Consider the following 27,836-nt stretch of genomic DNA (forward strand, 5'->3'; position numbering starts at 1 on the left):
GGCCTATGTTGAACACTGCTTTACTTTGTACCGCAATGAATATCGAAACTGGTCTGGGTAGTGACCCTTCCCGTAATGCATAGCAATATACAAGTAGCCTAGTCATGAAGATACTTCCCACGCAAACTTTGCTTACACTTGGGTAAAGGATTAAACAAGAATATAATTTCTTGGGAAGTATAATTTACTTGTAACCGAGTTTACAAGTTAATCTAGTTTATCTCTCGCTGCTGTATGAGACCGCCCGACTTATATTTAGTTGAAAAGCCCCTATAAATTGCCCTCTCGTACCAAGATGTGAATCGAACCCAGGTCTTTCCAAATAAAAGGCATCGACATACACGTAGGCTGTGTTACGGAGGTGCTCTTTGCAGGCTCTTCTCTATTATTTTTTTTAAATTATTCAATCAACAAACGAAATGAAATCTTTGGGAATTGATTTGATAACACTAAACGATCATCTGAAAAGTTATGAAAAATTATTTTTGTTAATGCAAAAACTGAATACATTTTATACAAATTTATTAACAACGGTATTCTTTTAAAATTACATAGGAAAGAAATAACAATCAACGATATTTAAAAATACAAAAATCAGCGAAATACAAAAAAGGAACCATTACAACCCTTTCAGCTTCCAATATCTCATTCTGCTTCTTTAAGTACAAAAGGCATTTAAGTCCATTTGGTTGTTATTTATTTCATCTCGAAAGTCATCGGACGGAGGGAACGCTCAAGTCCAGGCAACCACAGTGTAACATTACTTCATGTTGCACCACAGCAGAAGGCAGGGAAAACCCCAGACATTAAATAAACAAAAGGCCTATTTGTTCACTTCTCAGTATACACTGAATCAATTCATGTTGCTTCTTAAATCGAAAATTCTTCTCGCTATTTCTCCGCGCTTCCGTAGTGAACAGGTAAACTTTGTTGTAACGCCCATTGTACATTTCAAGGAGCTAGGTATCTTCACTGCGTATCCAGTTTTGAAGAGGCTCCATATTTTATTATCCGGTGTTTGATATTTGTCACACTAGATGGCACTACAGTTCCGCTGATTTATATACCAGCCGACCGTCTTAAAAGTTCTCATAGTGATGAATGAAATAAGGCAGCTTTCGGACTTTATTAACAGTCTCGCAAGATTTGCTAATGCTCTTTGTTAACGCCGATGGTCCACAACTAAATACACCCACCTTGCTTACCTGAAAAAAGCAGATTTAATCATTTTTGCAAACATAATAGTTAATTAAAATCAACTCTTTTTAACTGACGGCAAATTCGAGATAAATTACTTTTTTGAATCATATAAATCAGGGGTGTCAATAACGTCGATCGCGATCTACGGGTAGATCGCAAATTTATTTTGTCTCAATTTTCAAAATAATATATAGATGAGTCCGAATACGATAAAGCAAATACATAATATTAACTTATTTATGAAATAATAATCTATATTATGGTTCTATTTAAAATTTACGTTAATTAAAAAATTAAAATAAATATTTTTTGTACAATAATTCCAGTTTATAATTCAATTATATTGAATTTTATTTCAAAAATGTCAGTAGAAAAATTTATAAATATTAGTTAAAAATACTTAAATTTCTCGCTATGAGACTTTTGTTGTGGAGTGTACTTTGAAATGTATGCGCCCTCTTAGACTTTATCACTTTACGTTTTTGTTTGCTTTGAAGCACTGTACAAACTCGGTTGTTTGTTTTGTGCTAGTGCTCTGCTACAAGTTTAAACTTTGAAGTTTAAAGTGTTTTAATATAATTTAAAGTTGTACCATCATGAGTACTACGAAAAAAGCAAAGACGTATCACTATCATCAAGGGTGGGAACATGATTATTTCTTTATTATGATCAAAGACAAATGTTGTTGTTTGATTTGCAATGGAAGTGTTTCTCTGCCGAAAAAAGGGAAACTTTAAATCGGTGCACAGCAACTATGAAACGGCGTATCCACGTAACAGTGATTTACGAAAAGTCAAAATTCAAGAATTGAAGAAAAGTTTGTCATCACAGCAGTTATGTTTCATTAAAATAATATCGAACTCAGAGACAGCAACAACTGCATCGTTAAGAGTGAGCCATATTCTTGCCAAACATAAGAAACCCTTTAGTGATTTTTAAAACGCACCATTTTAAAATGGTGCATTTTAAAAATAGTGCAATTTTTTTAAAAAAAAAAGCATTTCTTGAAGCAGCTGAATCGTTGTTTTGTAATTTTGAAAATTACAAATAAATGAATTTTGAAAAATTATTTTCAAATTTTGAAAATTTGAAAATAAATCAGAAATAGTTGCTGCTATCAAAGAAATACAGTTATCGCGAAATACAGTTGCAAAACGAGTAGAAGAAATAAATTCGGATCTAAAAGAGCAACTAATGCAGGATATTAAGGATTGTCAGGCCTTTTCAGTTGGACTTTTCAGTTAACTTCAGTTGGACGAATCTACTGATGCAGTTGACATTGCCCAAACTCGTTGCAGTGTAGAATAAGCAATGCTGGTTCATCAGTAAGTTCAAAATGAAATATTTATTTTAATCAGTGTGGTTAAAAAACTGTAATATTCTTTTAAGCATTATAACTAATTAATATTACGATAATTATAATAATATATTGTAATAATAATAAATAATATTACGATAATTTTTTCTTTGTTGAAACATAAATTATAAATCTTTTTGAAAAAGGTAGATCGCAGGTATATCTGTATGGACAATGTCGATCTTATGCAAACATTAGTTGACTCCCCTGATATAAATACTGTACATAAAATATTTAATTGCGTTATTTCCCTTTAACAATGCATTATATGAAAGATTGTTTATTCAAATTTTACCGAAACAAAAATCCATCGAACAATAATTTTTTGAAAGAAGAATGATATTTAGCTACGTGAGTATTAAATTTGGCCTACTAATAGTAAGATAGTTATATATACCGTATATGCTGTAAAATGTCCGATACATTTTCCATATGAAATGATTAGAGGATTATGTTTACTATGGTAATTCTGAATTGTATTCGTGTTGCACATAATGCTATTATTCCATAAGGGAATGAACATATATATATATATATATGTGTGTTACCTTATATACGGATATATATATATATATATATTTTCTTTTTGTTGCTCATTAGAATATTGAGAAGTTAGTTAAATGTTTAACTTCTCTACTCCTTGACTAGTTGAAAATACATAAACTGTAATTCTGTTTGAGGCAAACATTCCATGCCTATTGGGTATTCCTATAGTGAATTACCTACTACGTACATATAAGCAGGCCCAAGACCTATCACCTGACATTGTCGTGTGACAAATGACTAGAAAGAGAGGAGAAAAGAATTTGTGTTTGTTCATGTTTTTCTTTGACTAAACGCTCTAATCATTGAGTAAAACAATGTTAGGAAGACTGTTCCAAAGAACAGAGGTATACGAAATGAAGTAGGAGAATGAGAAGCTAATTCGGTAAGTTTGGAGCTGAACTGTATATTTAATTTTTATATTTAAATCGTGAATGTTGATATTCTGCAAATGACCAGAAACCAAGATTGACAAAACAGAACCATTGATCATTAAATGACAGATACGTTTTTGTGTATTATCGTTAACCCAGTTTCGCCAATAAAAGAAACTGTGTTGCTATTATACGGTTCCGAGACACAAAATGGACAGCTGCTGCCAATAACCGCTCGAACCACCTTCAGCTTTACGTGGCCTGACAGAGTCGAAAAAAAAGGAGTCACAGTTGTTCACCAGTAAATTCTGAACTCCTTTTCACAATATATCTAGCAAGTGAGATACTGAAGTAAATCATTGCTCCTGTTTACTCTCTCTCTCTCTCTCTCCAGCATATCTTATGTTTTCGATAGGAGATGAGAGACTGCTTGCATCTCCCTGATGTTGTCTAAATCATTATGAAATCTTGTTGCTCATTATTTTGACCTTGCCGTCGTAGATTCTACTTGTTCGGATAGGCGTTTTTCTAGTATACAAATGAGAGCCAAGCACATCAAGAAGCACTGAAGCAGGATGCCTTCCCTGTATCATATATCTTCCATCCGCTTCATGGCGTACAGGCAAAACTTACTGCATCCAAATTGTTATGCGATCGCCAGCAAAGTTTGATAACCAATGCTCATTGTGACTTAACAGCATCAGGACTATGCAACATTACCAGTTGCTCAGCAGTTCAAAATCTGTCATATCACTTTCTGTTAATGCACATGGAGTTTACAAACGGAAAACCTGCCAGACTCTCAGAGTAGCACGCAAAAGCAATTTTTGATGCTGCAATGGGAACTTCGGAATTTCTTTTCATATCCTTTGCTCCATCTTCTGATGTAGCAAAGGATCTGACTTTTCTATCTGCATAGGCACTTCGGTGTAAGACGTCGAAGACTGCGTCCCTTCAAGTGAGAAACACTTAGATACTGTTTTCACCACCTCATCTGTGATGTATGATATTAAAATTATCTGATCAGGAAGCCTCTGTAATACAAAAGTGACGTATGCGTTTTTCTCTAGTCGTATTATATATCGCAGAATAAATACAATCATCATCATAGTTTATTCACAATGCGATACAATGTGAAAAGGGAAAAATACAATACCCATAGAATAAATCCGTTTACTGTAATACTTACATAAGAATGCTGCTGCTGAACGAACTTAAGGAAGGAGGTCATGTCTGGTCTTCCAAAATGATTAACTGCATTTAGCCCAGTGAACATACTTCGATTAGATATCCTCTGGAAATGATTTTCGCAAATGTACTACAATAAAGAAAACAAGGAAAAGATCCATGTAATGATTCATTACTTTTATAAGGGAATCAGCTTATTATCTGCTGCGAGAATTGAAAAGCAATGCAACACGTTATAATTCTTACTATAAAACTTCTTTTCTTAGTTAAAAGCATTAGTTTTACTCAAGTATTCATCTTTTCAGTGCTTACTTTTTTGTTGTTGTTGCGTGGTTGTTGTTCAGGTACTTCAGTTTAGTAAAGTAGCATCATGGGAGGCATCGCTTCGTTCTCCATTTTTCGTTCCATGAAAGTGTGCAAATGCATCGTACATTCTGATTAATACGGGGAGTGGGATTAGGATTGCATAATCTTAAACCAAATTCGGGAAACCAAACCATACTCGGTTGTTTAAGTTTCAATGTTAAGGACGTTGTTTATTTTATTGCTGTTACTTTCATGATCATTCGCTTAACTCTGGAGCGACGCTTCTGGTGAGTGCTTTGAAAATGCAAAATACATTTCCATGATCAATTCGACAATCACATATATCTATTAATTCATATATTAATCTCAGATTGATACACGAATTAATACCATAATGCATTTGTTCATTTACAACCTACACATCGAATAAGATAGCAAATAACTACGGGAATGATTTATTTTAAGTGGAGGAGGATTGGTGAAATGAAAAACAGAGGAGAAGGGTGACAGATAGAGGGAAGCATGATGGAATAGTCTTGAGTAAAATTACTATGTAGGAAGGAAATTATATGATAGTGCGCGACATTTGATTCATGCATATGCCTGTTTCCAGATGCGGATGATATAGTCATCGATTAGAATACTGCGTATCACCAGAAGACAGATGTGGCAAATTACGTGATCATTCATTCCATAAAAAGTATTCCATGGTATGAAGTAGGTCTAAATGAACGTGATGAAATGAGGTCTTTCTGAGCTAAAATTTGAAAGCATAGAATATGGTGGAATGAATTAACGGGTAAAAATAGAATAAGAATTATACTGTAAATTAAAAAAAAAAGTTAAATTTGTAATTTAAATGAGCAGTATAATGATTCTTGACATACAGATTTATTGCTTTATGGAATATCAAACGAATAGAGCTCACCTCTGATGACGGGCTCAATCACCCACGATAATAAATACGTTTGCCTGTTACACTGTCAACATCGAGTTGTTCTTTTTTCCCTCTCTGCATGCGGATTGTAGAATTCTGCAAGTCATAACTATTCTGCTCCTGTGTTCAGTCTTCTAGCTTAACCTTTGGGTCACCACTTGTTTGCTTGCGACCTATAATGTTTTGTGTTTGTATATCCGATGTATAGTGAGTAACCCTCTCCGATGACATGTCACTGATAACTGTGTGTTCTTCTGGTTATTGTGTTCCTGTTTTTCAGAGAGGAAAATGCCCGAGTTTTTCTCTCACCTGCTAACTCACCTTCAGATGAAAATACCCTTATAAAGGTTCTTCTCATTCTAGACGCGGCTGGAATCTTTTAAACCAATGGGTAATCTCCATATCGACTTAAATACGGAGGCTTGTTCAACATCATGGAATAAGTTCACAGAACATTTTACGGCTATGAATAGCAATGGAATTGTTCGGGAAATCTAGATTAAGCTCTGCTATTAGTTCCTTTTTCTGCTCTTCGAAATATTCAAAATAGTTAGTGACAAGTCGCAATGGATTCTATTTGAATGGAGTACTTATTCAAGAAAAAAAAAACACTCGATCTGTTGTAACTTACGCAGATTTCCACAAGGTTGTGGAATCCATTAAGTTTGATTTTTCAAAAGAGTTTCACCGAGTTTTTGTAAATTTTATGGCAACATGTTTTCTGTCATAAACAGAAACAGTGAAGAAATTCGCTAAAATGGCGTGTATCGGTTTATTACTGTTTTGGTGTGTTTGTAATAAGAGGGAAATGATCCCCCCCCCCTGATGTATATGTTATTGTAATAGCACGGCTTTCGTGTCCACAGTGGAAAAATGTAAATAGTTAAAAATTTAAGAAATGCATTATGTAATAAAAAAAAACACTATGTTTATTTTGATTAACAAATTATTTGTTAATTATATATACTCGTCATCGTTTATCTCGCTAAGACCATACTCATTCAGTGCATCTTTCGCTTGCGCTGGCGCACATACCCATCCACCCTCCACACACACAAACAAACAAACAGTAAAAATAATACGCAACCAGTTACCAGCATTGTTGTACGAAGATCAAACTTGTGGAAGAACTGAGTGATAAAAATGTGCACATCCAAGACATTTGTCACGTCTTTCCTCTCAACGTCACGCAGCACGTCAATAAACCATTCAAAATGACGATGGGATGGACAAATCCACAGAAAATATACCTAAAATATAAAATTTGTAAAATAGTAACAGTATTTAATTTTTTTAAATAATTGAAATAATACAATAATATTTACTTTCAAAGAGAATATCAACGAACTTCATAAAATTGTGAATGAAGGTTCTCTTTCGGCCTTTGCCATATTTTACAGAATAACATTAAATGGAAACACAGCAGGTTTTGTTCGGATATACGGGCGAGGTCATATTAAGCTTTTTTATTGTTGCTTTCTTTTAACTGCAGTTTTTAAAGACCGAAATTTGACAGCACATACTAAATTATTGGGTCTATTGTACAAGCAATTCATTACTTTTGAAAGTTATTAATTAAGACAAATAATAACCTGCAGATGGCAATTACAGTAATTTATAACCCTTTAAAGCTAGGTTATGGGAATAAATGACTAAAAAGGTATTATGTCCTTACCATCTACCTCAAGCAACGAACGGTCAAAGTTTCGGTTAATAATTCTAGAAGCTTCGAATATCGTTAGATAATGCTGGTGATTGATGGCATGTCACTACATGTTAGAACCCGGTGTTTAATTCTTCCACTACACTGTATATTTTTATCTGCCCACTTAGGCCTGAAATGCGAAAGGGAAGGGCGTAGGCTTAACTTAATAGTTTAAAAAGAATTGCTTCCGTTAGAATGAAATCACTTCAATCATTAAATAAGACTGCCTCGAACTAAACCGTGAAAAGTGCGCCAGAAATTTATGTTTTATCACCTGAGCAATCAAATAAACATATCTTAAATAATCATTGTAAATGTTTTCTCATAAATTCTTGCTCTAAGATTGGTGAGAAATCGTAAAGGAACATTCATATCGCGTCGATAAAGCATTTTTCACGTCAGGAAGAGAAAAAAAAAATGCCTCCATTTCTCTAAAGAAACACTATGCACATGCCTCGATTTTCTGTCGAATATGTCTTCTTTAACGATATTCAATTTTGAGAAAAATAAATTATTCAAGAATTCTTCATACAGATATCATTTCCGGAGACCAATTTGTTTCAGAATTTATGGCAATCCTCTCCCACGGGAAGGCAATAAATCAATTCCTAAGGCAAAGCCTACACGAACAAGGCATCTACCGGCAGCAATTTGCATGGGCTTGCTTTTCGATCTTGTAAAATGATGTTTTGTTTATTGACTTATCATGCTTCTGTCAATATAAATGTATACTTTTTTAATCCAATTATTTATAAAGATTTATTTATCCATATAGAGGGTAAATATGCATTGAAAAATATTAAAGCCGAAATCATGAAGAAAGACAAATTCGATGTTTTTATTATCGGATAAAGTATTTACGTATATATTTATTATTTGGTTATTCCAAGTTATTATTATTATTATTATTATTAGTTTTAAAAAGCTGAATTAATATGTTCATTTTTCATTGGAGTGGAAAGCTTCAAAACTTAACTTAGCGCTCGGGTACAGCAAAACTTTCTTCAAACAAAGAGTTATGTTTTATCGTTGCTTTACAATCAGATTATATTTCATTACAGTTCGGTCTTCTGTAAATCTCGGTATATGGGAAGTAGAGAAAAGTTGAGAAGTAATTTTAATCTGAACTGGATCAAATTATGGAAGAGTCCCAGTGTGTGTATGTGTGTGTGCGTGTGTAGTGACTATAAAATGGAAATCCTCATCTTACTTGTTTGCAGGCTACTCCTGAATACCTGTTGGTAGACGTGCCAAACACGAGGTCATTAAGGATGGAAGCATAAGGAGTTACTCCTATTCCCCCTCCAACCATGACAGCGACTTCGAATTTGTACCAGTCTTGGTTACCCCCTCCATATGGACCTTCCAGACGTATCTGTAAAATGTGGAAAGTATTTCAGTGAAAGTGAAAAAAACAGGTATTCAAACATTACTACTCTAATGACTTCACTCATTACTACGGTTTATTGCACATAATGTGGAAATCACTTTCACAGTATGTGCAATGAACCGTAACTGTTCTACAATATTCCACTTTCGACTCATACCAGTTGTGTCGTACTAGAAGAAAAAAATGTTTTCGCTGCTTTTATTCTGTTAGGTGTTATAATCAAGATCAGTCTGTTTTGCTGAGAAAAATCAAAGATTTTAAGAAACAGCTAAATTATCCAGTCAGAATAAATTAGCCCCCCCCCTCTACGAAAATAAACTCTTATTTTATTATATTATTATTTCCGATTATTATTTCTGATTGTCTTATTACTTCTGAGCAATGCAACATTCTAAATTCGTCTGTAGGAGACCTGTTTGAAAACATTCCTATTATTCATCATTATCATAATCTCGCATATGGCTCCTGGGAACATGTTTAAGAGTCATGATGTAAAATTATTTTATTTTTTTACATAAATGCAGCAATACTATAGCACACAAGCACCGTTGGTATGGCTGAACGCTATATAATCAAAAAATTCTGTCCGTGAGACCGAACGCTTAACCACTTCAGGCCTCCAGCAAATTGATACTCAAGATCTTAAGTCACTTATGGAAGAAGAAGATTTGTGCGATTATTCTCCATGTGTAGTTCTTTCCTGAAAATTGAACTTGGCCCTAAAATGGGATTTATCTAAAGCACACTGCATGTAGTACATTCTCTGTGATGACACTACAGTTTTTCTTCTTACTTTTCGAAATATAGTTAGTTTCGTGGTTAATTAGGCCACTGTTATAAAATATTACTTTGTCAAAACATGTTAATCTTTGATCTCATGCGAATCCTCAACTTTAATAACTTTTTCTTTCTCAAAACTGGAAATTACTTTTGTAATTTCTAGAATAAAATTATATGTACATGTACAAAACAAATCCTCGTTTCTCTCATAGCACGAGAAGTTAGCTACATGCTTTTGTTAATTGACATTATCCTTCTTTCTGTATTGATAATCGGCTGTCTGATGTGAATTTGACTGCTTTCTTTACAGCCAGACGAAGTACTTTGGTACCAGGTACTTAAATTAACTAGTATACAATGTAAGTTATCAAATCCACTACATAGCTTTATATGAAGTGCTATTTCAAAGTTTTATTATGATAAGTCAAAAATTATCCAAAAGTTTTATTTTTTTATTTTTCTGTTATCCCATATTAAATACGCAATCATCCATAAACATAAACATCACTGTTATTTAAATGACATATCTAACTTTTGTTACATAAAATTTTGTCATTTAAATGTATTATAAATACATTTCAGATACTTTCTGATCTATCCTGATATATTTCTCCTTATAAGTTACTCATTCAGCTAAAATCAGGTTTATTTTATTCATTCAAAAAAAAAAAAAGAAAGAAAAAAAAAAGAATCCATTCTCACTTTAGGCAGAGGTCCGTCATACAAATTATTAGGATCTAGATAATTCCTGAGTTTCCACGTCCATGGGCCTTGGGCTTTCACGTGCACTGATAGGTAATTTTCATGGGGAGCTGAAGTAAGCGTTAATGAATGGTATTCATTTGGTCGAAAAGCTGTACACGAAAGCCGAATCCACTGTCCAGAAAGGTATTTGAAGTTGGGAGGACGGGAAAACTTGACTTTAGTAACATCTAATGACAAAAATAGCATAAAGTAACATCAAGGATGTTGTAAGACATTAATATAACTACTAAATACAATATATACACTGGTTTGCGTATGAAAAGAAATCTTTAAAATCTACTCACTATATATATATATAAGAGAGAGAGAGAGATTTTTTTATTTTATTTTATTTTTTTTATTTAACTTGTTAAAATATACATTAGACGATAGGTAACAAGGACTATTTACATATTATAAGTATATAAGTATATATATTACAGAGAAAGAAATATTTTCCTTTCAGGTATACAATAGAGAATGCAATAAATGAATTCAAAATTTACAGTTCAGTTTCAGTCTGAGCTATCTTTCAGATGAAGCGTATTGTCGTCGTCAATCCAGAAGAGGGTACCGGTTGTATTCCACTCTTCTATGAATTTCGCGACAGTTCTTGTTTCTTTGAAGTACTCAAGTTCCAATAAAAGCCTACTTTTAGTTTCCAACGGAGGATATACATGAGGGTTTGTGCAGTTTCAGTGATGGATGGGTGACGGCCTTAGCGCAGATGAAGAGGAAATTGCATGATCTGTTTCTGTTTTCTTCTGTGTGGACTAAATTCCAGTAGTCTTCTTGGCTGTGTGAGTAGTTAAGGTGCTAGAGGCAGTATTCAGGGCATAGGTGATTATCACTTTGTTTTACGGGACAGGTTAGATATGTGTGTTCCAAGGTACCTGAAACGTCACAGAATAGACACAGATCCGTTTCTCTTAGCTGAAATTTGTAGAGCTTAGAAGGAGTTGGCAAGATGTATGCCATAGCCTCCACTGTATGTCGGAATCTGGTTTGCACACTTCGATTTATATGGCAGATCCCACTGAAAACTGAGTGGCATATGCAGCCTTGTAGATGAGAGGGTTAAGGATGAATATAAGAAGGGCGAGGTTGGAGACACTGACATGAGGAAGTGGTATATTTTCTTGTAGTTGGAGGGAAGAATTGGAAGTGAGGCTTCAGCTTGTACAAGATGTCGACCCCGAGCAGTTTCTAGAACGAATACGGATTTCCTGAGGTGTAGCGATATCTGGATAGGCTTTTATAACGAAGGCTTTCAGCTGTTGATATTGCTTTTCAGTTTTTGGGTTCTTAATTGGTAAGCTTGTGAATGTTTTCCACTTTAGGGTCTGGGTTAGGCGGTCCCCTATGACTCTTATTCCTGCCCAGTTCCATGTAGGGAAAAGAAAGGGCTGGTCAGTTGTGAGACTTGTTATGTTTCTGTTCGAAAATAGTGGTTCTGTAAGTACAGCCGACTCTGTTGAACCTGTGTGTGATGAAATCCTGTGTTTTTCTACCGCTGTAGAACATCTTTGTAAAAATGAGGCAGTTTAGGAGGAGATGGTGCAGGACTGGTCATTCGGAGGATTGTGGAAAGTGTAAGTCCTCTGGTGGATGATTTCGTGATGTAATCGAAGGTGGTTACATAAGTGTGATTGCATTGAAGTGTCTTTAGGAGGAGGATTATCCTGAAGGATCTAATCTTGTTTTCAAGGGAAATCAGGCCTTGACCTCCTTTGCTGAGTGGCTTGCAGAGTTGAGGGTATGTTGTCCAGTGAGTTTTGTTCCAGAGGAAACGTTTGATCTCCTTTTGAATGTGGTAGAGAAATTCTTCAGGAGGTGTGAGTACTTTGAGGGTATGCCATAAGACACTTGCAGTCATCTCGTTAACTATTAGTACTCTTCCTCTAAGTAAAGACATGGAACGAACGCTGTTCCATTTACCTAGCACCTGTTTAAAACGGTTGTGCAGCTGTGTCCAGTTCAGTGTGTTATATATATTAGTGTTGCCAAGGTGCACACCTAAGTATCTTTGTCCTTCGCTTGACCAGGTACATTCGATCGGAGAATCATTTCTAGACTTCCATCTGCCTGACCACAAGCCCGTGGTTTTTGCAGAATTTAATTTGGCCCCTGAGGCGTCTGCATATAGTCTGTGTGCTTCCTCGGTTACAGTCATTTCTTCTTCATTTCGGACTATTACAGTGACGTCATCGGCATATGCTGATAGGGTAATTTTTTGATGTGGCTCTATTATGCTGGTTCATTTAGAGATGATGGTGTCGTGTACTCTTTAAGAAGGGTTCTATGGCCAGTGTGTATAATTGTCCAGAGAGGGGACATCCTTGCTTGATCCCTCGAAAGTATGACAAAGTGCGAGTGAGCCTGTTGTTGATTTTTAAACAGAAGTGTACATCTCTGTAAAGCAATTGCACTGTTTCAATGATGAGAGGACCATAGCCAAATGCCTTTAGAACTTCATAAAGGTACTCGTGTTCTACCCTGTCGAAAGCCTTCTCCTGATGAAGGCTGACGAGTGCTAGGTTTTCATGTTGGCTGTTTGCGATGTGGATGATATCTCTTATTAAATGGAGGTTATCATGTATTGATCTTCCTGGGATAGAGTACGTTTGATGTTGGCCAATAACTTCAGGCAGCGTTGGCTTTATTCGGTTTGCTATAACTTTGGAAATGATTTTGCAATCGGTATTAATTAGGGAGATTGGACGCCAGTTTCGGATATCCATGTGGTCTCCCTTCTTTAGTATCAATCGTGCTACTGAAGTCATGACGGATTGTGGGAGACCATTGATGTAGGCTTGCAGTGTTTTGAGGAGAAGTGGCCCGAGTTGATTCCAGAAGACTCGGAAAAACTCTGACGTGAGATCATCAAGGCCAGGAGATTTGTTCTTTGGCAAAGATGTGCATGCGGTTTTCAGTTCATCTAGCGTGATTTTGTTTTCTTAATGGCTCCGATCTGTTGCAGAGATTTTTTTGTTTCTTTCAGTATTTCGTGAATGGCATGATCGGATGTTCCTGCAGTGCTGTATGCATTCTTGTAGTATTGTAGGATTTCAGAGGTGATTTTACTTGGATCTTCTGTGATGCTGTCATCTTGAAGTCTGATAGCAGAGATGGAGTTTGCTGCCTGGCATTTTTTTTCCAAACAGAAAAAATATTTTGTGGGGGCATCTGAAAGATTTATTTGTGTATGCCGCGATCTAAGTAGGGAACCTTTTGCCGATAATTCTGCCTGTCTTTGCATGGCTTGGAAGGCAGAATGATGTTCAGGGCTTTCTTCTGGGAGATACTTCAGCTGTTCCTCAAGTTGTCGGATTCTAATGTTCCTCTGTTGATTTTTCTGGTGACTGTAGATCTGCATAAAGGATTTTATTCGTGATTTTAGGTGGGGCCACCATATTTTCATCGAGTGAGTTGGTTATTAAAGCCTGAGTGTTTATTATATAAGCTGGATCTTTCAGGAGAGTATTGTTGAAGATCCAATAGGCACTTCCTGATTTGGATGCAATGATCTGAAATGTAGGAAGGGATGTGTGAGATGTTTCTAACTAGAGGCAAGGTGTGTTTGCAAATATAGTATCTGTCCAGTTGTGCTTGGTAGAGTGGCCTATTTGTCGCTGTGATTGCTGACCTCCATGTGTAGGATTTCTTATCAGGATGTTGATGCCGAAAGACGTCGATGAGTTCATTATCGTTTACCAGTGTTTGAAGTTTGTTTATTAATTGTCTACGATGTTCAGCACACTGAGGTCTGTCTTTTTCTTGGTCAAGAGTGCAATTAAAGTCTCCAGTTATTATGATATGTTCTTGGTCTATACTAGAAAGATGATTTTGAACGAAATCCAGGATTTGTGATGCCAAAACATCCTACTGTGGTATATAGATGTTGAACACATGTAGGGTATTATGGTTGGTTGCTATTATGTGAGCATTCAAGGCATATCCTGGTATATCAGCAATAATTTTTAGTTTGTAGGGAGATCTATGATGTACACCTAAGCTAACTCCTGCTCCATGGTGTTGTTGGGTTGCAGAGTGCTGTAAGTCATAAGGCCACTCTGCCCATCTTCTGGATAAATTGGATGAGGAGTTGATGTTTGTTTCTTGCAGAAGTATTAGGTCTATATGATATTTTTGTACCTGGTCAAGGACTATTATGTTGCGTAGAGAAGAGGCACATCCTCTTGCATTGAGAGAGAGAAAATGCTTATATACAGTACATTATGATTTATGAAAGTTTGATTGTAAGTTTAATCTAATATTGGTCCTGGTACTGTGTTTGTAGCCCATTAATTAGGTAGTAGATTCGCTTACTCCTGTTAACCTCTGCTCTGCTCTTTTTACATTTCAGTTTTGAGTGTAGGTCCTGAAGTTGAGATATTAGTTCCGGGATTCTTGTGGTGTATTTAAGGGCTATAGTTACTTTGTGAGGAGAGCCTCGTACTTTCTGTATGAAGGATGACAGCTGCTTCATGGTTAGGGCACCCTCAGTGTGGGGAAGTTCGCCCTCAGCTTCCTCTTCTTCTAGGTCGTCATGTGGAAGTACAGTTTCCTCATCGTCTGGGAACTCTGTTTCTCCTTGGCTGGCTGCAGGTGATGAAAGGCCATTTTGAGTAGTTTCTTCTATAGGGTGAGGTTTTGAATTAGTGGGGGTGGTTGGGTTGGTGATTCTGGTTGCTGGGTTGGTGATTCTGGTTGCTGGGTCTGGGGATTGCTTTTAATTAGTTCGTCCTTGTCATCTCTGTTGGGAAGATCCGTGTTTTCGTGCTGTGAGACTTCGTTATCAGAGCCTTGGATCTCATTACTTGGCAGGCGTTCAAGAGCGACATGAGCGTTATCTTTTCCAGTTCGGGATTTTCTTTCCTCTGAAGTTCGTGATGGGGAGAGAATTTTTGGTTTACTTTTTCCTATGCTTTAATTTTCTTCATGTGCGATGTTATTCTGTTCAACTGGTTTGTTATTCTGGGCTGGGATGTTTGTTGATGAACTGTTGGTAATATAGGGACATTATTTCCTAATGTGACCATCTTCATGACAGAAGAAGCACTGTGATGAGGAAGATAAGTAGAAAATGTAGGTTATTCCATTTATGTCTATGTCGATTAATTTTGGGAGGTCGTGTAGTGCGTCGTTGTTTGGAAAGTGCATTAATGACTGTCTTCGAAAGCTTTTGACATAGGCAAATTCGGGCTTCTTCATGGCTGCTGACAATGTGCGTATTTTTCCTGTGACAGAACCGTATCTCGATAACATGGATCTGATGAGTTGATGAGGAATTCAGGAGGAACATTTGATACTGTTACTTGTGTTGGGGCCAGTGCTATTGGTGCTGCTTCCAAGTGATAATCGCGGAAATTAAGACTTTTTGCAGTACGTTTTGTGCCCATGAGATGTGGCTAAAATACACCTGCACGGTACCAGCTACGCGGGAAGCATCAGTAATATTTTTTGCGGGTACAATTTTGGCGATGGCCGTCAGATAATCTTCTAATGGGATGTTTTCTTTGGTGGCGAAAATAACAATTCCATTTTCTCGGGAAATGACGTTGGTAACAGTAGTAGTTATTTTTGCGTTAATCGGTTTACTGCTGGCTGATGTGGCATTCGTGTGTGAGATCAGTGTTTTGGGAGACGATAGGATATTTCCATTAGATACAACATTAGCGTAAGATTTTGAATTGACTGACCTGTTTTCCATGTCCATAGCTCCGAAGAACTTTGCTCTTCTTTCCGGGTCCGAAGTCGTAGGGGGTCTTTGAATTGCTCAATCCTTGGTAGCATATGAATATGCAGTTGCCATGGCGGGTAATCCTTCGCAGGCTGAGAAGTGCAGGTGGCGGAGAAGGAATTATGGCGTCGAAATTGAAGATATATAGCAACTCGTACATCAGGAGAAGAAAACTGTGATAAATCACTTATCACTACACTTACGCGTACACGACTAGTATGAGTAGATAGCTCTCAGATTGGAGAATATACCTATATAAAAAACTAAGTCCTTCCTTGCGGATAAACGTATAAAAGGTGGGGGAAGGCAGCAGCGGTATGAACGCACGTGCAACACCTAGGCCATATATATATATATATATATATATATATATATATATATATATATATATATATATTTCGTCCAATACATTACTCGCTAGAGTAATGTATTGGACGAAACACACCAATATTCGGTAGACGTACACAGTGGAACATGGGGATTCGATTTAACGGAAAACAAATAGTACCAAAAGTTGCCAACAGGAGAAATTTTGGCGCTGTTTACCGAGTAAAACGCATTAATTTACGCGTTTCTTGTGAGCGATCATGCAATAAAAGGAAAGCCTGTGAGATTTCTTATCATTCGTAGACGAACTGCTTTTCGATGCCTCTTACCTTACGTGAGCGTGCTTCGTTAGTCAAGCTCTATTATCAGCGGAACAATAATGCCAGTGCTTGTCGTCGTGATTTTCAGCGCGTATGAAAAATTTACGAAAAGGACCGATTAGCGTAACAAACTTACGAAAAGTGATTCGGCGATTTGAAACTACTGGAACTCTAGCAGTGCAGATAGGCAGGGACGCAAACCAATCAATCACCAACAAGTTGAACAAGTTGCAACTGCTATTGTGGAACAGGAGATGACGAATGTGCAGGGTATCAGCAGTGCACGAGCAATATCCCGGCAAACGGATATCGCATACATAACGATGTGAAAAATCCTACATCAGTTGTTGAAGTTTTACTCCTATAAAATCAGTCATATTCAAGAATTGCGCCCTGATGATGTGACCAGACGAATCGACTTATCTTTGACATTCTTAGCGCGCATGGAAGTGGATGATGCATGGCCGTGGCAGATTTTATGGAGTGACGAAGCGCACTTTTATTTGTAACACACTGAACTCTCGCATTTGGGCTGCAACTAATCCGCACGTGTGTCTGCAGATGCCTATCCACTCGCCCAAAGTTACAGTATGGTGCGGATTTACGGCATCTTTCATCATCGGTCCATACTTTTACGAGGAAAATCGCCAAAATGGACCAGTGATCTGCTCTGTCAATGTTAACAGGTATGCCAATATGCTACAGAACTTTGTGGTTCCACAACTGCAGCATAGAGGATGTCTCGATTCGACCATCTTCATGCAGGATGGTGCCCACCCCACATCGGACTTCATGTACAGCGTGTTTTGTGACAACATTTTTCTGAATTGGTGCGTGGGAAATGCACTAGTCGTGCATTTCCCACGCCATGGCCACCGAGATCGCCTGATCTCAATCCTTGTGACTTTTGGCTGTGGGGATTTCTTAAAAGCATTGTGTATCAAGAACATGTTCCCGATATTCCAATTTTGAAAGATCGAATAACGTTACACGTGAGACAAATCAATTCCGATATGTTGCGAGCCACTGTGGAAAATGTCGTGCACCGTATGCAGTTCCTGGAACATCAGAATGGTGGTCATATTGAACCTCATTTGTAATTAACAATAAACGTCATGAAATTGATGTGTGCTGTCTCTCATTTGCCATTTAGTCATTCATTAGTCACACCTACTAAAATTAATTTGGCAGTGCCAAAATTTCCCTTGTTGGCGACTTTTGGTACTATTTTGTTTTCGTTAAATCGAATCCCCATGTTCCACTGTGTACGTCTACCGAATATTGATGTGTTCCGTGCAATACATTACTCGCTAGAGCGCTCTGAACACTTGACGTTATTTTATAATCACCCGGTATATAGATAGATAGATATTTTCTTTGCAAGCTTTCTGAAATTTTTATAAATATTCCAAACACACACACACACACACACACACACACACACATACACACACACACACACGCACGCACGCACGTACGCACACATAAAAAAAAGTAAAACGTTGTATTGCCAGGAATATGGTAAGAATTAGGAACAAAGAATTATCCTGTTATGATTTAAATAAGTGAAGATAATTTTCTAATTTATTAGAAATTCTGCCGAAGGAATATTACACCAAGCAATAAAGTGATCAAAGAGCAGAAGTTAGGTTCAGTGAATTTGAATTAGACGATAAGGATTATGAATAGCTTCTTCTAATTTTAAGTTCATAGACTAAAATAAACAAATAGTAAGATCTTACGTCGTTTTAGAGAATAACTTCGACTGAATATTGCAAAACGATACTTGAAGTTTTGAGTATGTTAGCTATAGTATTTTAATAGCTTTCTTAATGGCAAAATTAGATTTGAAATGAATAACACTTATAGAGTAAAAATATTTAAAATATTTTTTAAATATTTAAAAAAATTATTTTAAAATATTAAAATCGTTTTTAATATTTTAAAATATTAAAACTGGATTTGGGATACCCAAAGCGGGATACCCAAATCGAGTTTTAATATTAATCTCTGGCTATTCGTGATATATTGAAAATTTTTATTTGCGTCAATTTTATAAAACCCCTTTAATATCTTGAAATTTTTTATACTGTTCCCTCTTTTCCGCCTATCAACTAAACTTTGTAACCCACAAACCTCCAAGCTATCCTCGTAGGGAGTATTCCACAGATCTTTTACCATCTTGGTCACTTGTCTCTGAATCCTCCTACCACCCCAAGATCCCTAGAAACCCAGGTAATCAAATCTGTGCGCAGTAGTCAAGATGTGGCCGAATCAAAGCCTTATAAAGAGGAATAACAACTTCCTTATCTTTACTGATTAGCGTGTTTTTCAACAGCCAAGTAAATCCTTGAGCTATTTTACCCAATTTTGCAATCAGCACCCTGAACTTCAAGTCTTTGTCCATCATTATCTCCAAGTCCGTAGCCTCATCAATTTCCTGCAATTCATTACCATCAATACGATACACCATATGCAACCTTTTCAACGCGAAATGCATAACCTCACAATTTGCATAATTGAATTGATAATTATTATCCTTTTCCCACAATGCTAATTTATTTAAATCATCCTGCAGGATATCTTACATCACCCTTAATAACTATTGCTCTCTCTCTCTCTCTCTCTCTCTCATCATCAGCAAATAACTGAATATTCCCTTTTAAGTCTTTCCCTGTCATTGACATACAAATTAAAGAGCAGTGGCACTAGTACCGAACCATGAGGTACCCCACTAGTCACCATCATTCTCATAGATTCTACTCCACCATATACTACTCTCTGATATCTGTCCGTCAGCCTCCCCCTCCATCCATGCTACTATGCTGCTAGCCTCATCCATTCTCATTTGCTCCAGTTTTTGTAACAGTTTTCCATGTGGTATTCTCTCAAATGCCTTGGCGAAGTCCAGCCGAATCATGGTCTAGCCATTACCTTTATCCAGTTCTGCTGTCACTTATTATAATATTATTAATAATGTTCATATTAATATTAATTAATATTTCAACATAATTAAAATATTATATTATATTATAGAATGTTATAATCATATTATTATAATAATTAATATTATAATAACATTACTAATAATTAAAATATTTAATATTTATTCTCTTTCAAAGAAATTACATGTACACAAAAGCAGATAAACAAAAATTAACATTGCAATACGAACATTTATTTCAATAAGTAGATTTGATATATATGTAAACGAATAATAATAAGATTTTTTAATAACAATAAAAATAATTTTATTGGTGTTCGAAATTAGTTGCGCATTTTTTTTAAGGTGGTTAAATTCCGCAACTCTACTTTTGTTTGTCTAACGTTTGACAAATAGATATTTTCTTTGCAAACTTTCTGAAATTTTTATAAAAAATCTCAAACACACGCACTAATATAGTAAGAGTTGGGAGCAAAGAATTATCCTCTAATATATCCTCACCATGACAGAAAAGGTTCATTGCTAAGTACATCGTTTTTGTTACAGTAAGTAGAATTAATACATGTTAGTTTGTTGTTAGCGGCAGGGCATACTGAATGGATTCATTTCAATTTTTTTCACATTGCTATTTAAAAATAAATAAATAAATAAATAATTTTTTTTTTTTTAAGAATACGCACTTTATTATCTCTCAAATAAATTACCTGTAATTACATGCATATATCCTGTATAATTTAGACAACAATACTACATTTTACTACTTGTGGTTCAGTACAAAGTTTAAATACTGTCCTTATAATTTGCATAACGTGCAATTGGTATAAAATAATCATTCATGTATTGCTATTATTAATAATCATATCAGCGATAATTTACCATATATAGTTACATGAGTTTCATCACATCATTACATGAGTTTCATCACAGTTACATGAGTTAATTAACAATACATGTTGCAGTTCATTTGGAAACAAAAAGGACTGGCTATGGGCTTCCCCCTATCCCCGGCTTTAGCAAATCTATGTATATATATATGGAACATTTTGAAAATAATGCTTTAAACAAGTATAAAACACCGAAAATTTGGCTACGCTATGTTGACGATATTTTCATCATACGGCCAGGAAAAACAGAGGAACTAACTGCTTACAAAGATTACCTGAATAATATACACAACAACATAAAATTTACTTTAGAACAAGAAGAACATAAAAAAACTTCCCTTTCTTCATATCCTAATAGAAGTGAATGAAAAAGATAATAAATTATCCTTCTCCATCTATAGAAAACCCACCAACACCGGAAGATTTCTTAATGCGGCCTCACACTACCATCCCTCGCAAAAAATAGGTTTAATTAAAACCTTGAGGGACAGAGCTTATAATATTTCCAGCACAGAAAAACGGAAAAATGAAGAATTTCAATATTTAACACAGATCCTCAAAAAAAATGGTTATGAAACTAAGACAATAAAAAGAATTCTCAACACACCTCCTACAAGCATCTCACAAAAGCAAGATTTCAAGAACGCGATCACGCTTCCATAGATCAAGAATGTTACAGAAAAAATGGCCAAATTACTAAACAAACATAACATCAAAGTGGCTTTTCTACCGCTGGAAAAAATTTCAAGATTTCTACATCCCCCAAAACCGCCACACCATCCTTTATAAAAACCCAGGTGTATATAAAATTCATTGTTCCTGTGGCATCTGCTATGTAGGTCAGACGGGAAGATCAGGGGGAATTCGCATGAACGAACACCAAAAAGACGTGCAAAAAAGAAGAGAACACAAATCAGGCTTAGCCCACCATACAACTTCCACCGGCCATAATGTACTCTGGCAAAAAACAAACATGTCTTACATTGAAAAAAATTGTTACATAAGGAAATTTAAGGAAGCTGCAAACATGCTTAGACTTCCAACGCAATGTAACAAAAGCTAGGGCATAATTATACACCAAGTTTGGTCAGCATTGGTAAAAAATATACCCAAGTCAGACCTCGGACAATGTGAACGTGAACAACAGAACGTGACATCATCCAACATTGTTCAAACTTAGCATTGCACTGAATCTACATTCGGATATTCAATTTAATGAACAGTTAGACAACTGCATAGAATGAACTATTTTGAGTAATTTCTCATTTCTTGTATTTAAACTTTTAGTTACCTTTGACCCCTGAAGATGTAAGTCAAACGACTTACGAAACTTGTCCGGTTTGTTTTTTATTTTCATTTAGCTTAATAAACATGTGGTCCAATTATCGGAATCTTTCTTATGAACTGCTAAACCACGGAAACCTTGAATTAGGAAATACAAATATTTCCTAATTTACTACAACATGAATTCATTGTTTACAAACATTTTAGTAATATTCATGTTTTATTACATTGTATTATTATTATATTATGCATAGTAATATCGATATATTATATAATAGATTATTACAATATATATAGTGAAAGTCATATTTTACCTAATAATATTATTACATTACATTTCGTAATTTAATATTAGTATTAATTTAATTATGTTTTATGCAATAATTTTTAGTTCATTTAAATTAAGGTTTATAAAAGACTAAGAACGTTATTTGAATAATTAAATATGTTTGGGTACGCGTGCTGCATATATAAAGTAAAGGAATGGAAATGATATATTAATGAATATGAGTTTCCTCCACTTCGCTCCAATAATCATAATTTAGATTAGATTACATAATAATAGGGTAATGTGATCTAAGGAATGGAAATGATATATTTATGAAAATGAGTTATAGTTGCCCACAATTTTCCTTCAAATTACTATATTAGTTGTCAGCACTCCAATATTGTCATATTCAATATTTCGGTTTTCTAGAGCACTTCTGATTGAATCAATCCATCTACATCTTGGATTTATCTGGATCTTTTGTCTTCCATCTTGGCATCCCACACCTGCTTTGCTAAGCTTTCCTCTCTCATTCTGTTTAAGTTATCAAACCACCTAAGAGTAGCTCTTCCCACATTCTTGAATGCAAACAAAAGTGTCAAGTTTTTTAATATCTTTATTTTAAATATGATTCTGCCATTGATTCCATCTGTTTACTCCTCTGGTTTTTCTCAGAACTCTCTTATATGTGGTTTCTAATCTTTGATCAAGTGTTTTATTTCTAACTCAACTCTCTCGGATCAATAAGTTAAATTGGCTTGAACACTGTCATGTACAGCTAATTTAGTGTTTTGACTAATTTCTCTGTTATTCCATATAAATTTATTCATTTGACTTTCTACCATACCAATTTTGCTAATTTTATTCTCTATTTCAGCAAATAATATGCCATCTTCCCTCAAATTAACACTACAAATAAGTTTAATAACTAATATTTCGTTTCTAGTGTTAGCATGCACATCCAATTAAGAGAGCAAAACTGTGTTTTAAAGTAATGAAGCATGATAACACTACAAACCAGTGGCGTAGCTAGGGGTGGGGCGGTCCGCCCCGGGCGTCACTTTGAACCTTTTTGAACTTTTGCAGTTAATTCTAAAACACAGTCTCGAGAACTCAGTTCCAAATATTGTAATATTACTACAAATTTTCCTCACAATTGCTGTAAGTGTTGCTAGTTGTGAGAGGAGTTTTTCTAAATAAAATTTGATTAAGAATTACCTCCATTACTATGAAATAGACTTCGCCAATGTCATCGACGATTTTGCTAACAGAAAAGCAAGAAAAATAACATTTTAGAATGTTGGAATTAAAGTTTTACTTCAAAAATAAACAGAGTGTTTTAATTTATTTTCCTATATGTCGTTTTGACTTTTTTTAGTATTTTTGGTGTGTATTGAGAAGGGCGCAAACTCAGGGACCCCCCCAGGCGACAACAGCTCTAGCTACGCCACTGCTACAAACGTAGCTCTGGCTTTGAAAGTTTGTTTCTGAACAATTTCCCATGAGTAGCCATAAAAAAATGCTTTTGATATACGGCTATGTACGCTGCCAAATAGCTGAACTGTTCTTTTCTGAATGTATTCAACTCTTCTCTTCTGAAATGAATAGTTAACATTACGACTACAAAATTTTAACATACACTTAAGATCTAGCACCCGTTTTCGACAAAATCTGGAATAGTTGTTTCTTGCGTCGTTGAAAATTTGGCACAGTGTGGCCAACATGGAAGGCGTTTTGCAATTATTATTATTACGTGACACCTCCAAGGGACTTATCGAGAGAGGGCACCTACTCTACAACTCTCTGTCTCCACCAGTCAATCCACCAACTACAACGAACCGCAACTACAATCATCATCTACACCAACGACATCTATCGCCCACCACCTCCATTGGCATTTTCACAGACAATCACAAACATCCATGCCCACGGTGGGATTCGAAACCGCAGCGTTTTGGCTGGAGAGCGGATACGCTAACCACTCGGCCAACCATACCGGCATGGAGGAAGAAGAGTGTAAAATGCTTCCTGGACTAGATTTCGACTAGTATTTGTCGCCTGTTTTATCTACTTGGCATTTTCACAGACAATCACAAACATCCATGCCCACGGTGGGATTCGAAACCGCAGCGTTTTGGCTGGAGAGCGGATACGCTAACCACTCGGCCAACCATACCGGCATGGAGGAAGAAGAGTGTAAAATGCTTCCTGGACTAGATTTCGACTAGTATTTGTCGCCTGTTTTATCTACTTCATCAAAATACGTGTCATCTTATGCATAATGATGTGAATATGCAAAACAGTACCAAGAAAGCAGACGGCTGGCATTTTATCAGCTGCTGCTTGGTTGACATTAATTTAATTGTTGAGAATGCAAATTCCCTTGAAATCTAAGCAGTACCATAACAGCAGCAACAAACCGACTAATAAAAAAATTCAGTAAACTTGCAGCTTCTAAATTATAGCTAACCCATGGGTCTCTACTTTAATCATTTTATTACTTATAATTGTATGACATTTTAAGTACAGAAGTATTTATAACGTTTGTTATAACTAACAGACGTTAATTAATCACATTCCACAAAAGTAAAACACTTCTCCTTAAAAATTATAAAAATACAATACAATAAAATAAATAAATAAAACCTACATAAGATTATTTCGTATTAACATTTATACCTAAATAATTTTAATTAAATCTGTATGCACCCCATTTCTGTTACACCAAATTATGTCCATTAAAAATTCGTTATATGCTGCAACAGTGTTTTTAAACAAACTTTAAAATTGCATTAATTTACAATTTTATTACATTAATTTACACAATAATTAACTATACAGTATTACACAATATAGTTGATCAAGAAAAACATGCTGTTAATTTTAATTCAACTTTATTGCTTTTGAGGACAAAGCACTATCATATATTCTATTCACAATGAAAAACATTATTGTTAAATTTGTCATCAGATCCAAAAGCTTTAATAGTGCCATGTTTACAATCTTGAGAGCCTCTAGAGTTTCGGCCTTGTTGTAATCGGATGTTCGTTTTCTTATTCGCGCTCATTAATTTTAGTTTCGTGATAATAGCTGTCATCATTTGCATGATTAGATACAGAGATCTTACAATTTGTGTGTGTGTGTGTATGTGTGTGTGTGTGTGTGTTGTGTTTTCTACTGATTTCTACCTACGGCAGTGGTAAACTTATAGTACATTTTACCGTTGATATGCCAGGTATTTTTTTTTTTTTTTTAGCTTTCATTAATTTTATAAGGCCTGTATAGTCCTGTGGAAATGGTGTTTGTATTCATAAGGACATCTACAGAAAGAGCGTTTTAAGTTCGATTATAATTGCCGACTAGAGAATTTTCTCTTAATTCTTTCTTCGACTCCCGAGTTAGTCGATCCGCGGCACGGTCAAAAAGTTTTTTTTCCTCCAAGAAACTCGAGGTTTTAATCCAGCAACTAAAGAAAATCGACCGTAGAACTCAAACTATTTGAGGCAATAATACATATCGTGTTAAAGTTAGGAACCACGAGATGGGAACAGTTGTCTGACGTATTATCTTCGTTAGATACCTTTAAAATCGGTGATAGTTCGAGCCAGCTATTTCTGATTTGCTAATTTTATTCCCTTTGGGCAATAAAAGGAGTTAGCGGATTAATTAATTCAAAAAATATCAGCTAACGCCTTTTATTCCCTAATAGGGAGTAGGCGAGGCCGTTTTAGCCCTATCTTTTGGATACTGAGTAGGAAGTTTAATCTCCACTGGTAGCCAATGAGAAATAGCTGGCCCAAAGACTATCACTAATTATTATACATAACAGCAGTGAAAAGATATGGGTGGCAAGTGCCGCCATCTCGTGGTCCCTAATCCTAGCACTATGTTTTACTGTCTAAAAATAGTGTGGGTACTACAGTTGATTTTCTTGAGTTTACGGGATAAAAAACATGAGTTTCCAGGAGAAAAAATCTGCTTTTTGGTGCGACTAACCCCGGAAGTAGTCGAAAAAAAGGCTTAGTAAAAGTTCCTCTAGTATATGACTAGAATAGAATCTACGACACTCTTTCTTCGGGTGGTCAAACACCATATCCACAGAACTATACAGGCCCTATGAAAATGAATGAAGATAGAAAAAATCCCGGCATATCAACGATACAAATGTACTATAACACGCCACTTCTACTGAGTTACACAGGAGCTGGATTAATTATTATGGATTAATTATTATTTTTTTTTGTGTTTTTATTTAATTTTTACATAATCTGGAAATCCCACTACATGGAACTTTTTCAAGCGATTTCAGTCCATCATAAAATTGGGACGATTGTTGTGTTATCATCAGTAGAGGCATAATAGGAAAAAATGTGAACCTCACATTTAGAAGAGAAACTTATTTCTCGAGTTTCACGTTCTCTGGCATGAAGCAGGAATGAATCCAACGAAGAATCAGAAATGTGAAATTCATATGAAATTGCTTCTTTATAAGTAGTTGGTGATTGCTACGCAAATTAACGATGGTAAAATATGCATTTTAATATCGGTATCAAATAATTTGTTTGTTCAAACCACAGAAACTGCCTTTCAAATACTTTAAGAAAGGTTTCCATCCACTTATGACATTGTTGGTAATTCTTATCTGTATCCATGTGTTCACTGGGCATCCACAGATGCCGTATGGTCACTCCGATGTTTGGTGATACCAGGCCTCGCCATGTAGCCCTGTTGTATGCTTTTCTGGAGGCTTCAACTCTCTGAAGAGCAGTCACTACACACACACACACACACACACACACACACACACACACACACACACACACACACACACACACACACACACACACACACACACACACACAGTGAAATAAGCATACCGAGCAACAGATGAATGAACTCTGTAGCTTGTTAGTGCAAGTTTAAAATTAACTTTAAACTTGGCATTAAAATTAAGTGCATAAATTCGTACTTGGAACTTCGTAATGCGCATGTTGCTGAACCGTACAATGAATGATGAACCATAAAAACTAATAAGCTCAAAAATACTGAGTCATTTATGGCAGCGCTTCCCAAACTGTGGGCCGCGGCTCCCTTGGGGGCCGCAAGTTTTGTTGAGGGGGCCGTGAAATAATGAAAACAAATTTAAAATGTTTTAAGGCTAAAGCAGTTCTTTTTTTTTTTTTTAATCTTAAAAGAAACGTATTTAATTTCTATTATTTATTATTTCTTTTTTGTTATTTTTTATATTTTAATGGAAAAAAATCGCACAGTGACATTGGTGTTGGGTTCACAAATTTTTCTTCCTGCGTATTTCGGCGCTTAATGAATATTAGTAAATATATGCTTATTCATATAAATTTCATTTCAAAAGATATTGATAAGAAGCACAAAAAAGATTACAAACCCAAAATCTTGAATATAAATTATATTGGATATAAATACAATAAATTTTATAATAATATATGTCTGTATTACGATTTTTTTTCGATGGGGGGGGCCTTGAAATATTTTAATTTTTCCAAGGGGGCCTTTACATTCATAA

At 35.5% G+C, this 27,836-nt stretch overlaps 1 protein-coding gene across 1 annotated transcript in view; it reads right to left on the reverse strand.

Annotated features, from left to right (window-relative positions):
• Positions 1-505: 505 nt before the first annotated feature.
• Positions 506-27,836, reverse strand: part of LOC150094527 (dual oxidase-like) — a 290,860-nt gene continuing 263,529 nt past the window's right edge. The window contains exons 27-31 of the mRNA XM_090412281.1: positions 10,483-10,712; positions 8,821-8,985; positions 7,000-7,155; positions 4,664-4,792; positions 506-1,205 (exon numbers count right to left, since the gene is read on the reverse strand). Of these exons, the coding sequence (XP_090268407.1) occupies positions 1,080-1,205; positions 4,664-4,792; positions 7,000-7,155; positions 8,821-8,985; positions 10,483-10,712 (806 nt within the window). The 3' untranslated portion in view covers positions 506-1,079. The remainder of the gene's footprint in view (positions 1,206-4,663; positions 4,793-6,999; positions 7,156-8,820; positions 8,986-10,482; positions 10,713-27,836) is intronic.

Source organism: Typopeltis vanoorti, chromosome 22 (genome assembly GCF_054136105.1).
Source record: "Typopeltis vanoorti isolate ZY-2024b chromosome 22, IOZ_Tvanoo_1.0, whole genome shotgun sequence".
Taxonomy (NCBI): Eukaryota; Metazoa; Arthropoda; class Arachnida; order Uropygi; family Thelyphonidae; genus Typopeltis; species Typopeltis vanoorti.